At 41.8% G+C, this 15250-nt stretch overlaps 1 protein-coding gene across 1 annotated transcript in view; it reads right to left on the bottom strand.

The window, feature by feature from the left end:
* Positions 1-9826, bottom strand: part of LOC115903409 (transmembrane protease serine 11E-like) — a 39007-nt gene extending 29181 nt beyond the window's left edge. The window contains exons 1-3 of the mRNA XM_030947870.1: positions 9663-9826; positions 1273-1394; positions 450-568 (exon numbers count right to left, since the gene is read on the bottom strand). Of these exons, the coding sequence (XP_030803730.1) occupies positions 450-568; positions 1273-1394; positions 9663-9826 (405 nt within the window). The remainder of the gene's footprint in view (positions 1-449; positions 569-1272; positions 1395-9662) is intronic.
* Between the last annotated feature and the right edge of the window lie 5424 nt (positions 9827-15250).

Genomic DNA, 15250 nt, shown 5'->3' with positions numbered 1-15250 from the left:
CGATGGGACATAAATCACAAAGCCAGGCTCATGGAAAGAGAACACACACAAATGATGAGATTAGCTCAGTTGATTAGAGCCTCTTGCTGAAAACACCAAGGTTGTGGGTTCAATCACTGTATGGGCATTTCACTTAAGAGCTGGAGTTCACGGTCCTTGTGAGACACTTTCAGCTGGGAGCATTCTGTGATCCTACAATCAGTGATATAGGAGGGAGCTGAGATTATTTTAAATATCTGCTTCACCACTGCAGAGACAGAGAGAAGTGACAGGCTAGAAGATGCCGAGTGGCAAGTGCCTGATGTGCCAGGCATGATCATGTCTCTCCTGCTATCTGTTTCCCAGGTCTGCCCACCAGGGAACTGAGGTTTCCGAGTGTGCTGTTCACATTAATGACTTTTGTATTATCACACAGTCCTTAATGGAAAGGCACAATGATCCAAACTTACCAGTCTCTCAACCCTCTCGCTCAGGTCTCTAAACCTTCCTGAGGATTGTCTGGAAAATTCATTCTTGTACCGGATGTTGGTGATTTTTACATTGGCACTGTAATAGAACAGCTTCTGATCTGTAAGGGAAAGAAGAGGAACAGACAATACTCAAAGTACCAAGATGAATGAACTTTAGAGAAACACCTGGCACTGACTGATATCCTGACATCTAGGGGGTGGATGAGCCTTCAGCTGTATCCAACCCATTCAAATCCAGCTTCCAAAAGCTAGGAGCAATCGCTTGATTCAGTTTGGTGATCTAATCCAAGTTTTCCCAGCAATGACATTTCTGGCCAACCAACAGCACTTGGGGCTTACACAGAATCACAAGCTGCACCTTGCTGCTTAGTTACCTTCCTTCCTGGCCTGTCCACTCAACACCAAGCCGCGGCAGGAAGCTGCTAGTGATCAGAGAAAGGGAACAGAGAAACACCCCAGACAGACATGCAGAAAGCTCTGTTTGCCACTCAGGTAAGGGAGACCAGACACTTGTGTGTTGACTTCATCCCAGAAGTAGATAATGAGAAAAATGTGAAACAAGTGAAAGTAAATGAAAACCAAAAGAAACCACAGCCCTAAATAACCCTGCAGAGCAGGAAGTGTTCCTAGGAGATCTGCAAAGCTGCCAAATGAGGAAGGAAAGAGAGCTCTAGGGAAGCCAGTGTTTTTTCCCAAAATAAGCTTTAGACAGACTGGTGAAAACTCACAGTGTCATCTGGCACAACAGGCACAGAGGAAATTCACTAAGCATAGGAATAGTGATACATTATGCAAAACTTACCATATGCCAGAAAATAAACTAGGAGACCAATGGTGATAGCTGCTGCCACTGCTGTTCCAATAACGATTACAGCGATTTTCCAGGGTTCAAGATGCCTTATTTTGATAGGTGACTGACGAATTCTGGGAAAAAATAAGAACAAAGGGAGATTATTAAGAGATCCTTTTCTATTTAAGGCCCCCATCTCCCCACCCCAAAAAATAAGCTAAAGTTTTCTCCCTCAACATTAGTTGATTCTTCCCAGCAATACTAATTGACTTCTCACCCAATACCCTTGAAAATGAAACCATGACACAAGACTATTTTGAAATAGGTGTTGGGATGTGCTAGAAGTCAAAGAACACAGACAGGTTTGACAGTTTTAGATATTGTTAGGGCCAAATCAAAGAGGATTCTTACTAAGATTCTCATGTGACTCCCAACTAGAAATTTGCAAGACCAAAACTTATTTTTCAGCTAGGTGAACTTTCACACAGCAATGTATACAGCTTTCAATTGGTTAAGCAAATCAGTTATCAGACACACTGGCACCTTTGCTCCCAAAACTGCTTTGTGCAGTAAAATTGGGAAAAAGCACCCCATACTTTGTATAGTACGTATCTATAGTACGTATCATTATTCTAGCTGCTCAGTCCACTTCAGACTGCAAAACAGAGCTGAACAAAAAAGAGAAAGAGATTTCAGAGGGCCAGCCTGTGTTTCCTGTCTTATTCAGACCAAATCTAAACAAAAAGGCAAGTACTGCTTTAAGCAGAATTTGGTGAAGTGATAGAATGACAGGGGTGGGCAAAGACATGTGAGTAGGAACCTCACCAGATGCTTCTCTCTGCTGTGCTCTTAATTACATGGGTACTAATCAAAATTAACTCAGGGAAAGCCAATGGACACAGTATTATTTAAAAAACTCCCTGAAAAAAAAAAGTTGGTTAGAGCAAATTCTGTTTTTGTCTATAAACTCAAAGACTTCTTTAACTTAAAGCTATTTTTCTTTTATCAGCCATTACAAAACACAGAACAAGAAGCCACTATTTTTGGTAAAGAGTCCTTCATTCTGTTTCAGACACCTCACCCATGCAGACGTGCACACCTGCAGGTTAAGGTGCAGCCCACCTCAGGAAAGCAGGCTGCAGGGATCCTCTCCCCAGGGTGTGAGGCGCGTCAGTGAGTCCCCACATACAAAGTACACACAGCTCACTCCCAGAGCACACACCTCGTGAGCCAGAAGTTTAAATACATTCAAATAAGTTGAAATAATTGCAAGTGACCCCTGCAGCTGGTGCAGGAAAGGGACAGCAAGCAACTGTGCATGGCTCATAAATAGCAAAGCATATCCTGATATTTCATTCTAATTCCAGTGCACTGCCTTACAATTACAATCTTATTACTTCAGCTTGGAAAACAACAGACTCAGGCCAAATATCATGATACGTGATTGAATGAAAATGGGAGTAATAATTTGTCACTTGGATCTGTTCTGACTTGTTCTGCACGTCCTATTTAGTGTTTCCTTCCCTCCTGCTATCCTGTATAACAGCCATTAACCTCTCATCAAGTTTGAGTCAAAACTCATTTGTGACTCCATAGCAAAAAAACCACCCCCAAAATGCCAAACAAACAAAAAACAACCAATCAACCAAAAAGACCCCCAAAAAACAAAGACTGAAATTTAATAGTCCTCTTAACAGTTCAGAGATTAGCACCTCCAAAATTATTTCTGAGACTACTGTATGAAAATTTCCTTACCATTTCAGCTGGAGAAATGAAAAATATGGAAGTACAAATAGTCAGGACTCTATCTCACTAGCAAGAATCTTTCTAAGTTGTAGCTTTTTAGGTGAAATCATAAAGTCAGTGGTGATGTCAACATGCATTTGTTGTTTTATGGTTTGTTGGGGTTTTTTCCCTCACTCCAGGTAATAGTCCTTTGCATGGCCTAAATGCTTTGCAAATGTGTCTATTATGTTTGAAATGAAACTGAGTTACAAGAAAAGCCAACAAAACAAACACAAAAATGCATTTAACTTAAGACGACCTACTCTTATCTTCTTGTAGATACTCTCATTTAAAAAGCAGTTGTCTTGATTAGGCTGCACAGAAGGAAAACATTTGGAAAGTCTTTCAGCTGTAATGACCCTGGCATAACCTCAAACCAAAATGCTGGGTTGGAGAAGCCCATTTGAAAGGCTGAATGCCACCTCTGCACCGCAGCAGGGTGAGCCTGAAGAAATTACTGCCTATCACATCAGTGAAACAGCAGTTTCAGACCAGAAGGAGCATGGCTGGGACACAGTTAGATAGAGTACTATAAGTCTGAAACATTTTCAGCATTCTCTTGTATAGACTGTAAAACTTTTTGTAACTCTTATTCTTTATTTCTTGTATTTCAAGTTCCATGTTATCATTAACAGAAGACCCAGTCCACAACAGTTACTCACACATGTAATTCTACTCACACACATGACTTTCACCTAATTCATGAAACCTGTTTAAGAACATCATTTCAAAGAGGTGCAGAGGGGTTTCAGCACCAGCTTCTAAGCTAAATTTCCTCAAACAAGAAACTGTTTGACAAATTAATCTTAGAAAGTCACTTTACAGGAGTGGAGGTTCTGTTTGGGATTTGGATATCTTTTTTCTTGATTTTTATATTAAACCTTTCCCCTTCCTTTTATATATAAACAAGAAATAGCTGTTAAATTTTATCTTCCACTCCTAATTTCTTTTAAAAATGAAAATTGGTTTTAAAAATAAAAGGTATTTTTGAGCAAAACATCCTTGGTTAGGCTGTACTATCTACACAAACATCTTGAATAGACATGCTGCAGACTAAGAGGATTTCTAATCCAGGTTTTCAAAGATATCTGTGAGACAAACCCACAAAGATTATTGAATTGATAATTTTTTGTTCCCATTAACTTTGAATGTTATTACTGCTTTGCTGTACCTTCTAAGGGTCATTCCTCAAAAATTAATTATTTTATCTGACACGTCCCGCTGTGTAAACTTGAACAGCACTTGCAGGGATTCAGTACACACAAGACAAATATTTGTTATTTTCTAGAACAGTTATTGTGCCAGAACTGAAACAACTAAGATCCCTGTGATGACCTGTCAGGGCTTGAACACTCTGGAGAGAGCTGATAAAAGTTCAACACTGGGAATTTATTTTTCTCAGACCAAGAGGCAAGCAGTCTTTGCTTACTCCATGGGAACTATGTGCTCAAAGCAAGGGAACAGGAACTGAAATGCACACTAAGATTAAAAACACTCCAGCTGGGAAAGTCACAGAAGTCCTCCAGAGTAGAAGTTGAAATTTCATGCCTGAACTAAATACCTGAAGATGAAAGCTCCCCACTGACCTCAGAGGGCTTTCTGACAGAGTCCCTTCTGCCTGTCCCTCTTCCCCAGGAACTCTGCTCTTTCCCAGGAAACCATGTCTGTGCAGTAATCTTAAATGCACTGCAAACAAGGACTGGATTTCATCTCTTGACAGAAGACTGCTATGTCTCAGATTAAGATTTTTCCAATGAAGAAAAGGAGCGAAAAACTTGCTGGCAAAGAGAAACAACAAAAACTGCCATAGAATTGTTTACACTGACATAATGACTTCACTTCTTTGTCCTCTCTTGGTTTCCTAGTAATTCCCAACATTGTCTCAGCTTTTTCAACTGAAATTCAGCTGACATTTTCCCAGAAATACCCACTGAGACCTTCCCTGAACAGAGGTATGTGATTTGGAGCCCTGCATTCCATACTTGGGTTCCTTCACATCATACGCAAAGAAGTCTTTCAGGAACCTTTTCCTCAACAAGGAGCTCACACCAATGAATGCAGAGCCAGAGGGATCCCTCCTGCTTGCATTATAGAAGGCATAAGAAAGACACAGTTAATTATGTCTGACTTTTAGCAACAGAAGAGTATCAAAAAAAATGTCAGTCTCAAAGGAAAATTTAAAATATTGCCTAATATACGAACTTGGGTTTTTAAGGATGTTTAGTTAACAAATGATAAACATCGCATTAAATAAATCATAAATGCACTTGACTCACTGCAGCCTGAAACTCTTTGTTTATAGAAGAAATTAGTATCTTTCACCTACTGAAATTCAGCTTCACTTCTTGCAAAGAAGCAGAATTAAAACTGCCATCTAGGAGTCAAACTGCCTGCTTCAGAGGAAAAGCCTCCAAGGTTTTCCTCACCAGGGCTGGAAGCACTCTGGGACACCAGTGGAGGTTCTCCATTACCTGCAGTGAGCTTTGTGTCAGAGGCAGTGTCCAGCTAAGTCAGCATGCACCAGGAAAGAGAGCACAGGTTCTGCTTTGGCACCCACCCACTGGCAGTGGCTGCTCAGGAAAGGTGCTGACAGGACAGGCTGATGAAAAGCCAAACCCAAAACAGTCACCTGGAGATGATCTCCTGTGGGCTATTACACGTCCTCTGCTTTTAGTCCTTCCTATAAGAGAGGCATGCTTAGATTGACAAAACTTCACCACTGTTTTAGGACACATATAGTACCTGTCCCTTAAGGTACTATATGAGAAAAGATATATATTAAGGTACTATATGTGAAAAATGTAATATTACAACTACAGCTATAGTGATTTTTATCTTTTTTTTTTCTCAAAGCACTATATGTGGTGGTTTTGACTGGGATACAGCTAATTTTCTTCTTAGTAGCTGATACAGAGCCATGCCATGTTTTAGGCTTAGTGTGAGAATACTGTGGGTAACACTGTGATCATTTGGTTGTGGCTCAGTAGCGCTCACTGTCAGTTGAGGACTTTTCAGTTTCCCACACTCTAGCAGTGAGCAGATGTGAAAGGAGCTGAGATGGAGCATGTCCAGGACACCTGACCTTAACTGGCCACAGGGATATTCCATACCACAGAGCATCATGCTCAGTATATAAATGGGGGGAAGGCTGGCTGGAAGGGGCCATTCCCTGCTGTAGCATGGGCTGGGCATTGGTCAGTGGGTGAGCAGTTGTATTGTACATCAATTGTCTTTCTTGGGATTATTTTTTGTCCCCTCTCTATTATTAATAATAATAATTTCAATTAATAGACTGCTCTTATCTCAACCTATTGGTTTTTACCTTTTTTTCCCTAAATATCCTCCCTATCCCACTGGGATGAGGGGTGGTGTGTATGGGGTGTGAGTGGCACTTAGCTGCTGTTTGAGGTTAAACCACAATATATAATAAACAGTTGTTAGGCTGGGTAGATAAACAGTGAAATGCTGTAATCTAGCAATGTATTTTCACTGAACAGAGATGGACAAATTTCTTCATGGGAAAAATGCTACTGAAATTAGAGAAAGCTCTCTAGACAGGTGGTTCAGCTGATATTGAAACGCCAGGCAACTCTCCAGTAACAGAGAAATTGGATAATTTCTGTGTTCAATTCTGTATAAAATCTGTCTAACTGTTATCACCAAATCTGTCCACAGACTACATGAAGCTTTCAGATTGTCTAGTATCAGAAGCATGTCAAATTAAGCCATCCCAGGCTTTGTGTTAGCTTGGCTTCATTCAAAAGGAGGCTCTGTATTTAATAAAAAACACACACATGCAAGGAGCATGTGGTAGAAGCAGAATGCCTTGATTTGCAAAGCTTATGCTGACCCAAAATGCCCAGTCATAAAACTGCATTGGAAAAAAACAATAAAGGGAAACACTTCTGAAACACCCTCTAAAAAGAACAGCAGAGGCCAGAAAAGCTGCTGGGATTACCCTGGGGCTTGCTCAGGGAATAAAGATGACAAGATTTTAAGGCTCAGGAGGAGGTCTTGTCTCATTCTACTTTTCCTGTCTAAATTGGCCAGAAACTGAGGGAAATCAGCAAGGAAACATCAATGGTTCCAATTTCATATGAGTCAATTCAGGTGTGGTATGTACCAGAAGCAAAAGTATTTCTTTTAGGGTTTCCTGAATTCAGGATCTGCTCTGGGACAGTCCAGGCAGGATGGACTTTTCTTTGGCACCATGCAGGAACCACATCTGCCTCCTGCAATAATCAAGGTAAACTCCCACTAATGCCAGTGGCACATGAGTGTCCTTGCACCACGGCTGGCATCTATTTCCTGCTACACCTCAGCAGCCTGTAATTTGCATTCATTTTGCCCACCTACTGAATGACAAATTGGTGCAAGTGGCACTGCATTTCCACCTGCATATTCACTTTTAGACTGCCATATACAGCACCAGTGAGGTCTGCACCTCGCCCTGCCAGGGCACGAGAGCTTCACAAGGAAGCTGCAGAGAGGACACTGCACCTGCTCCCCAGAGCACAGGACACAGCACAACAGCGGGACAAGACCAGCAAGGCTGTCTACTCCACCCAGGTTTCCTCAGCAGCTTTGCTCCCTGAAGGACTTTACAGAGCACACGTTCCAACTTAGCTTGAAACGCTTTGAAAAGAGGCATCTGGGAACTGGACAAAGCTGATAGTGAAACCCCACTCTTACAAGGGACTAAGGTGGAGGGGGACGAGCTCAAACAGCAGAGCTTACAGCTCCACACTCAGATCCACATCCCTGCCCAGCAAAGAACTCTGGTTACACAGGGGCTTTGATTAAGACTAGGCAGTTTTCATCCCTTCCCAAACATGTAAATATCCAACACAGATTTCCCCCAATGTACTTTAGATTTTATAATAATTTAAACAACCATTTAAACAATTAAATCCTTTCCTAAGTAGGAAGCAACCAAACTGTACTCAGAGGTTATTCAACTAACTTCTAGCACACTGTCATTAAAATTATTTACACCATTGCTGATATCACAAGGACATGGCAAGGAGAATTACATCTAACTAGAAAAAAAAGGCTTTTCAATTCTGTTAGGTAGAGAACTCTCTTTTAGATTTCCCTCTTTATGTAACAAACACAAACTGATAATCACAACTGATGGAAATTTCTTCTTTACCTGACAGATGGAGTAGCATATATTTTAAGTTATGGATATTAAATGGGGCAGAAAATTTTTGGGTATTGAGCAGCGTACTACTAAGCAGCACAGAGCCCAGAGATGAACTTCATTCTCTCCTGGCAAAGTCAGGACTATTGACTAAAATGATATAGTTTCCACAAAATGAGAACACTTCAGTGGGCACAAAGAATCAGTTTTGTCCATCCAGAAACAATGTTTCAATTTCAGCATGCCCTGAAATTATTTTAAAAACTCAACTTTTAACAATACCAAGGATGGAAAAAATAAGTAGTATCTTGCAATCATCCACAGTCATTTGCCCAAAGCAACACAGAGAGAAGATTAATGTTGTAGTCTTTAACAATCACACACAAAAATTCAACCGTCCTGCCAAATCAATAGGATGCTAAAAAATAATTCAATTTATTTTGAATTTTGTCCCTGAGGTCATACTTTTAAGTTTCATCAACTGCTAAGGCAACAACAAAAGCCACATTCGAGGGAGACTGAGCATTCCCCTATTGCCATAGGAATCCAAAATCCAGTGAGTCAAACAGAAATTACAAATTCCAAGAGGTTTCCTGTACCTCTAGAACCCAATCTCTGTTCTGACCCAAGAGAGAATAGTAGAGTGTTGCACCTGGAAGACTTATTTTTTTAAAAATACTCTGAACTTTCCAGTGCTGTCTGAAGTATTGTTATGGTAAAACAAAACTAAGGATATCCAGCATCTCTGACTGCCTGAAACACTTTCTGATGCAAACCACCTACTCATTCCTCCCTGAAAATCATGGTTTCTTCATTAAAATATAAGACTTAAAACCAGAATGATGAACACCTATAGTGTTCCCTTTATGTAGTTGTGCTGCCATCACTTATATAACCAAGATTTTTTGCAGGATTTGGGGGAAATAATATTGCAACTACACCTGACCAAACCGCATGTTTTCAAAAATCATGTTACTAGCACTTGATTTTGACACAAAAGAACTGCTTGGTTTCTGCACTGCTCTGCTGTAGGCAGATTAAGATGATCAGAAGGAAGAAAAGATAAGTGTTAACCAGACATCATCTTTCTAAACAGACAGCAAATCATTGTACTCTTGACCATATTAGAGAAGGATTTCCTTCTGCATTGCTTACTCCAGCCATGTTACTCTTTTCATCCAGACCTCAACCTCCAAAACCACCCTTTCATTCTGCAATTTCCTCTTCAGTTTTCCCTCTGAAAAATCACCCCTTTTCAGAATGCACATTTAAACAGATCCAGGATGTACCCCAGGTCTAAAAGGATGAAAGAGGCATAGATAGAGCATTGAGAAGAAAAGGTCAGAGAAAAAAAAACAGATTTCTCCTCTGGATCTATGTCCTTGAAGCCCTAAAGCTTTCCCATAGACAGTACCCTTTACCACCATTACACCTCCAAATTAAACTTTTTGCCAGGTTCAAGCATGCCACCTACTTTTGAAGATCCCATGGTAGGTCCCTGTAGGCCTGGTAGCCTTTCTGCCCTCCAATGAAGGCTTGGCTAAAGTCTGGGCTGCGCAGAGAATGGTGCTGGAAAACGCAGGAATCACATTGACTGGTGTGACGGGAAGGGAAAGCTGTTGAATGAAGATCCTTCATTGAGGCACGGTTGGCGCAACACCCAGCACCCTGTGGGTTATTGCAAAATGAGGGAACGAACTTCAGAATAAAAACAAACAGAGGTAAGCATGGAGTTGATAAGGAGACTGCAACCTTCCGATCAGCTCCGCATCAAAGAGCTCCCCAGGCAGAGATGGAGTGAGCAGATAAACCGGCCCAAGCAAGAAGACTTGTTCTTCGCTACAGCGAAACAGGAAGTGCCTGAGATTTCCCTTTTCCAGCACTCCCTTTCTGTCCAGCTTGTATCCCTACTGCAGGCCTTGCCCTGAATGGCTGCACGTTCTACCACATGCTCACTGTAAAACCCACAGCGGAGAGGCACCGCACTGTCCACAACACTAGGTCACTTGTCTTCTGAGGGAGCCACACAAAAACAAATATGGACATAAATAGCTTGGTCAGCCAAGCCTGATCTACCTCGGTGCTCACTCATCCACAGCTGTCCTGGACTCCCTTGGCATCGGGGACAAGACAACTATAAGTATCCAGCCTCCTAATTACATGTTAGTCATTTAATGGTTGGCATAACCCCGCCTGTGGAAAATGCTTACTCTGTGAAAAGGGCCACCAATCTCCTTGGAATTCCCTTCTCCCAGCACAAACGTGATTTTTAGAGCCATCTGGAAAGGGGAAAATATGGAGATCCCCTAGTGAGAAAATGTGCATTTATATCAAAAATCGAAAATCACAAACCAAAAAGTAAAATTACGATAAAGCAAATCTGTTTTCTGTTGTTTGATGCACTTGCATTTGTGCCAAAAAGCTTGAAGCATTTGGTTTTCCCATGAAGTCTCAAGATTTCAGTTATTTTTGTTGGAACGTGCACTCTGTTCCAGAAACAGCCTCAGCATAAAGGGAGAGGAGGAAAGAAAAAAGACAAGAGGAAAATTTGACTAAAATTTTACCAAAACATACCAAATCATTTTCCATCTTTCCCCAGAGTTATCCATTCACAGACATTTCAATGCAATTGTAGGAGTATCTGGGCAGATCCTTTCGAGGACAGTGGGAAGAGCTGAACACATCTGCTGTTTCTGCAACACTGATTTCTTCATTTGCCTTGATCAAATAAATTGGGGTTTTTGGCTTCTCCGAGCTCCCTGTGGAAAGGGCACTGTCACAATTGCCTGCCTTACCTGAAGCTTTACTGACTGAGGACACAGGTACCTGTCAAGCACTATTATTATCCCTGGGCTGTACCTTCCGTTCCCCACCACCCACCCTATTATTTACTTTTTCAAAATCAGTAAAACTCAAAAAAGATTGTGCACAAAGGATTCCCTGCTCCACCCAGAAACACACACATCCCCACAGGAACTCAAGCACTTGATGGAGTGATGGAGATTGATTGATTCCTCCTTCAATACATGAGTCAAGAAAATACCCTAAAATTCCTTGTTGGGGTCTTTTTCCTCCTTTTTTTTTCCCATTTATTTGTTTGTTGGTTTTGTCTTTTCTCTTTTCTTTTTTATGCTGGGAAAAAGTGGCTCTTGAAGTGCTTACCCTGTGAGATGCAGAGAATTCTCCCTGATGTGTGCAGAAGTTCAGTGGCAAACTCTGACCACCTGGATCAGGTAAAAAACGTATTACAGGAGAAGTAGGCTTTAGAAAACAGCTAGATTTTGAGACATCATTTACCTGAAATCTTGAGCCCTGAAACAAGGATGAAAAACACTCATTAGAATTGCAAAGGTTCTCAGGAAGAAGTGCCAGAGAAAAGGAATTGGACAACAGATGAATGAACTTCTGGTAGCTTTCCAATCACACTCGGACAGACTATCCTATTGTTACTCCACAGTATGAATAACAAAGATATTCCTAAAAAACTATTTCATTTTCTTACAATCAAGAATATTTTGCAACCTGCCTAATAAAACTTTAAATAGGTTGCCTTTGTTTGCTAATTAATTACACATTAAAATGAGCTGTCCTGCAAAACAGTGTGAAATCAGGAAATACACTTGCTTCTTTCAGATGATGCAAAATCAATTTACACATACCTGTGCCCCAGGAACAATGGTACAGATAGACCAAGAAAAGACAATAATTAGCAAATAATTTTACCCACAATAAATTATCAAGTTGCAAAGTGCTTGGTATTAGGGTGTCATTCAGAAAGCCAAGCAATTAGTTACCTTTTTTTGGTTAATACTAGGGAAGCAGTACGGAAACTAGCTATCAAGGCGTGGGGTGGAAATCCAAGAATGTGGGTGCACAGGATTTTGTGAATGAAAGTGTAAAAAGATGTAATGACCATTCTCTCCATTTAACCCTGCAAAGTCAGCCCAGCCGGTCAGACAGACTGCTTGCCTAAGCAGGGTAATGACAGAGTACCCGGCTTTGTGTTTGTACACTCACACAGCCTCATGGGCTCCAGAGACAAAGAACACCTTTAGAGAAGACCACTGGCCAGTCCTGTAGCAATAACATCTCCGGAATTTACAGGCAAAGATGTTTTGCATAACTGTCTACCGGTTCCTCAAGCCAGGCCATGAATTTCAGACCAAAGACAGCAATCAATCATTACCTTTAAACTGAGAAGTGAGTGCTCCTGTCAGTGATGTTTAACAGACCTGACAGAAGCTCTGTTGAACAGCCTGATTGTTAAACAACCTGAATTAATTACAGCTGCTCTGAGCAGGGGGTTCGAAAAGATGACCTCTGTACATCCCTCCCAGTCTAAATTACTCTGTGATTCTCTGTGAGCATCTGACAACACCAAACTGGTACACTGCAAGGAAATCCTTCCCTTGGACAAGCTCACTCCTTTTTCCATCAGCACACCTGGGCAGCTCAGTTATGGCTTCAGGCTTCCTCCTCCTCCTGAAAAACACAAAAATATCTTGCATTTGGCTGACAAAAATCAGCAGAAGCTCTAAATTATCTGCATTTCATTATATTTTTTCATTTCAGCTGTGGACATGCTACACAACTTTACTCTTTTGACCGAGAAAGGTCACCAGTTTATTATCCTGTGCTTTCCTATGCTACATGAAATTGTAGCCATGGCTTTTAATAACTGACGCAGTTGATAACTTATAAGCAGAAAAACAAAAGCAGAAAATCAATTAAAAAATAGACAAATTCTCCAGAGCCAATGTGAGGGCTGAGAGAGAAGCCAGGGCCTCTTGAGCCTTGAAAAGTCACTTGGGGCAAGATTTATTGTATGCCCATGCAGCTTTGAGATCCTGAATACATGGAGACTCTGGGATGCTGCAGCAATGGCCTCAAGCTCTGAAGTATGCTAGATCCTGCCCTGGCTGCTTTCCAAACAGTCCCTCTTTCCAGGCCCTTGTAACAGAAACTGCTACACCCATCTGAGCTGCAGGCAGGGAGGCCAGCCCAGAATGCCAGCAACGCCCTTCAACAACAGAAGTCCCCCAGTGCCAGAGTCATTAAAAACAAATTCCTAGCCCATCACCCTGTTTGAGGCAAAAAGGTGGCACACATGTGCCTGCCCTCTGCAGCTGCTCAGACAGAGCTGCTGCTTGCTGCAGTGAAACAGGGCAGCCTGCATTTTCTTCTGTCAGGCTAACAAGCCTCTCTCTACATCCAGTGCATGAATTCTTCACTCCCTCTTAAGGCACACAGCATCTCCAAGGAGACAGGAGGTCTTCACATGACTTACTAGGCCTATAAAGAAACAGAGCACTTTAAAATACAAATAAATCTTTTATAGGCACAGCTCAAATTGAAGAAAGGAAGAGCAGCATTGTTTCACACATCTGAAGTGCTAGAGGGACATACTGGGAGCACTTTGACAGAACTTTGTGGATGGCAGCACACACAAAACAAGGCTTTTCCTACATCTCTACATCCCCAGAAAATATGTAGCTTGAATTTGATCTCACACTATTTGTTAGCAGCTAAGTTGTCTGGTAGAAGTCAAACAGAGTCTGAGATGCTTTCTGCCACAGGTATCACCTGTTCCAGTTTACTCTGCAGCAGCATGCAAGACCCTACATGGCGTTCTTGTCAGCGGGCACCTGATTTATCATACACTGCATTAGCCTTCAAGGCTTCATAGACTAAATTTGACATAATGAAAATAATGTCTGAGACCTCCATGCTGCACCTGTTTTGACTCTAGCTGTACTTTCAGCCACAGCCCAGGAGATCAGTCCCCCTGATAGAAACATGCAGACTACCAAATGAAGGTCCCACTTGGTTCACTGCCTTCCTGTGAGACCACCTGTCTGAGCTCTCTCTTGGGTAACTTGCTTCCTGCTTAGGTGGCACAGAATGGATTGTTTTCCCTTCCATGCCCTGCTGTTTCCACTGATTATTCAAAGGCAACAGTGCCAGGCAAGTCTGGGACAACAGCACTGTTATGGCATGCTTGGCACTAAGGGTCAAGCATGAAAAGGACCTGGTGTCAGGCTTCTCTAGGCTGGCTACCAGAGCACGTGGCTGTCACAGACACAGCTGAGGGGGACAGTCAGCTCACCCCTTAGCCATGGCCATCTGCCTTTCCCTGAAGCTGCTAAGGCCCTTGGAGAGAAGATAATCACAGAGCAGCTGAGGCAGAAAGAGAACTCTGGAGATCATCTAGCCCAAAACCTCTGCTCATAACAAGCATAGCTGGATGAGGGTGCTGAGGATCATGTCCAGTTTTGTTTTGAGTATCTCCAAGGATGGAGACTCCACGACTTCTCCTGTTCAAAGTTCAAGTACTCTCACAGTAAATAAGTTTTTTCTTACATTTTCATCATGCTCTAGCATAGCAGACATCACATAACTAGCACAGTCCCTCCATCTGGTCTGTCCACTGGAGAAGGAATGTTGCTATCAGCAGCCCCCTTTGGTATGCAGGTCATCTGCTGGCCTGGAGAGCAGTGCCAGACTGTCTGAGTCACAGCTCCAAAGGCTGCAGGTGATCCCAAGAGCCTGGTGAAGGTCAGAGACGTGTGACAATTGCTGCTTGTTTGTATTGATTTGCAAAGAACAATCTGTGGTTAAAACAGGATCTGAATTCCAGGCTGATGTCCTAAAGTAAGGGACAGCCAAGTGGCACAACTGGAAGGTGGAAAGCACAGGCACAGAAGGGACAAACATCATATAGCAAGCACAACTCTGGTTTACTGCAGGGAGGAAGGAATTCATTAGCTAATCAAGTGAATTGGAGATATGCCATGTATTTCTCAGACCTATGCAGGCTTATATAAAAGAAAGAGTTGCATTTTTTGGGTGACAAGTCCCTCAAAGCCTCTTCTCTTTCTTAATTGAAACAATTTTTTTGCACCTGAGAAAATGCCACAAACAACGAATGGCAAACAAAATGTTCTTCAAAGGAAGTGTGATTTAAGAAAGGGTTCCTTTAGAAATAAAATTAAAGATCAAGCAGATTAACTGCCATTTGTTTTATTTGTTTCTGAAGTCTTCTAACCACTTGAGTTTTGAAAA

Source organism: Camarhynchus parvulus, chromosome 4, assembly GCF_901933205.1.
Source record: "Camarhynchus parvulus chromosome 4, STF_HiC, whole genome shotgun sequence".
NCBI lineage: Eukaryota > Metazoa > Chordata > Aves > Passeriformes > Thraupidae > Camarhynchus > Camarhynchus parvulus.
The sequence above is the reverse complement of the archived record's forward strand: the minus strand, read 5'-3'. Positions and strand labels throughout refer to the sequence as shown.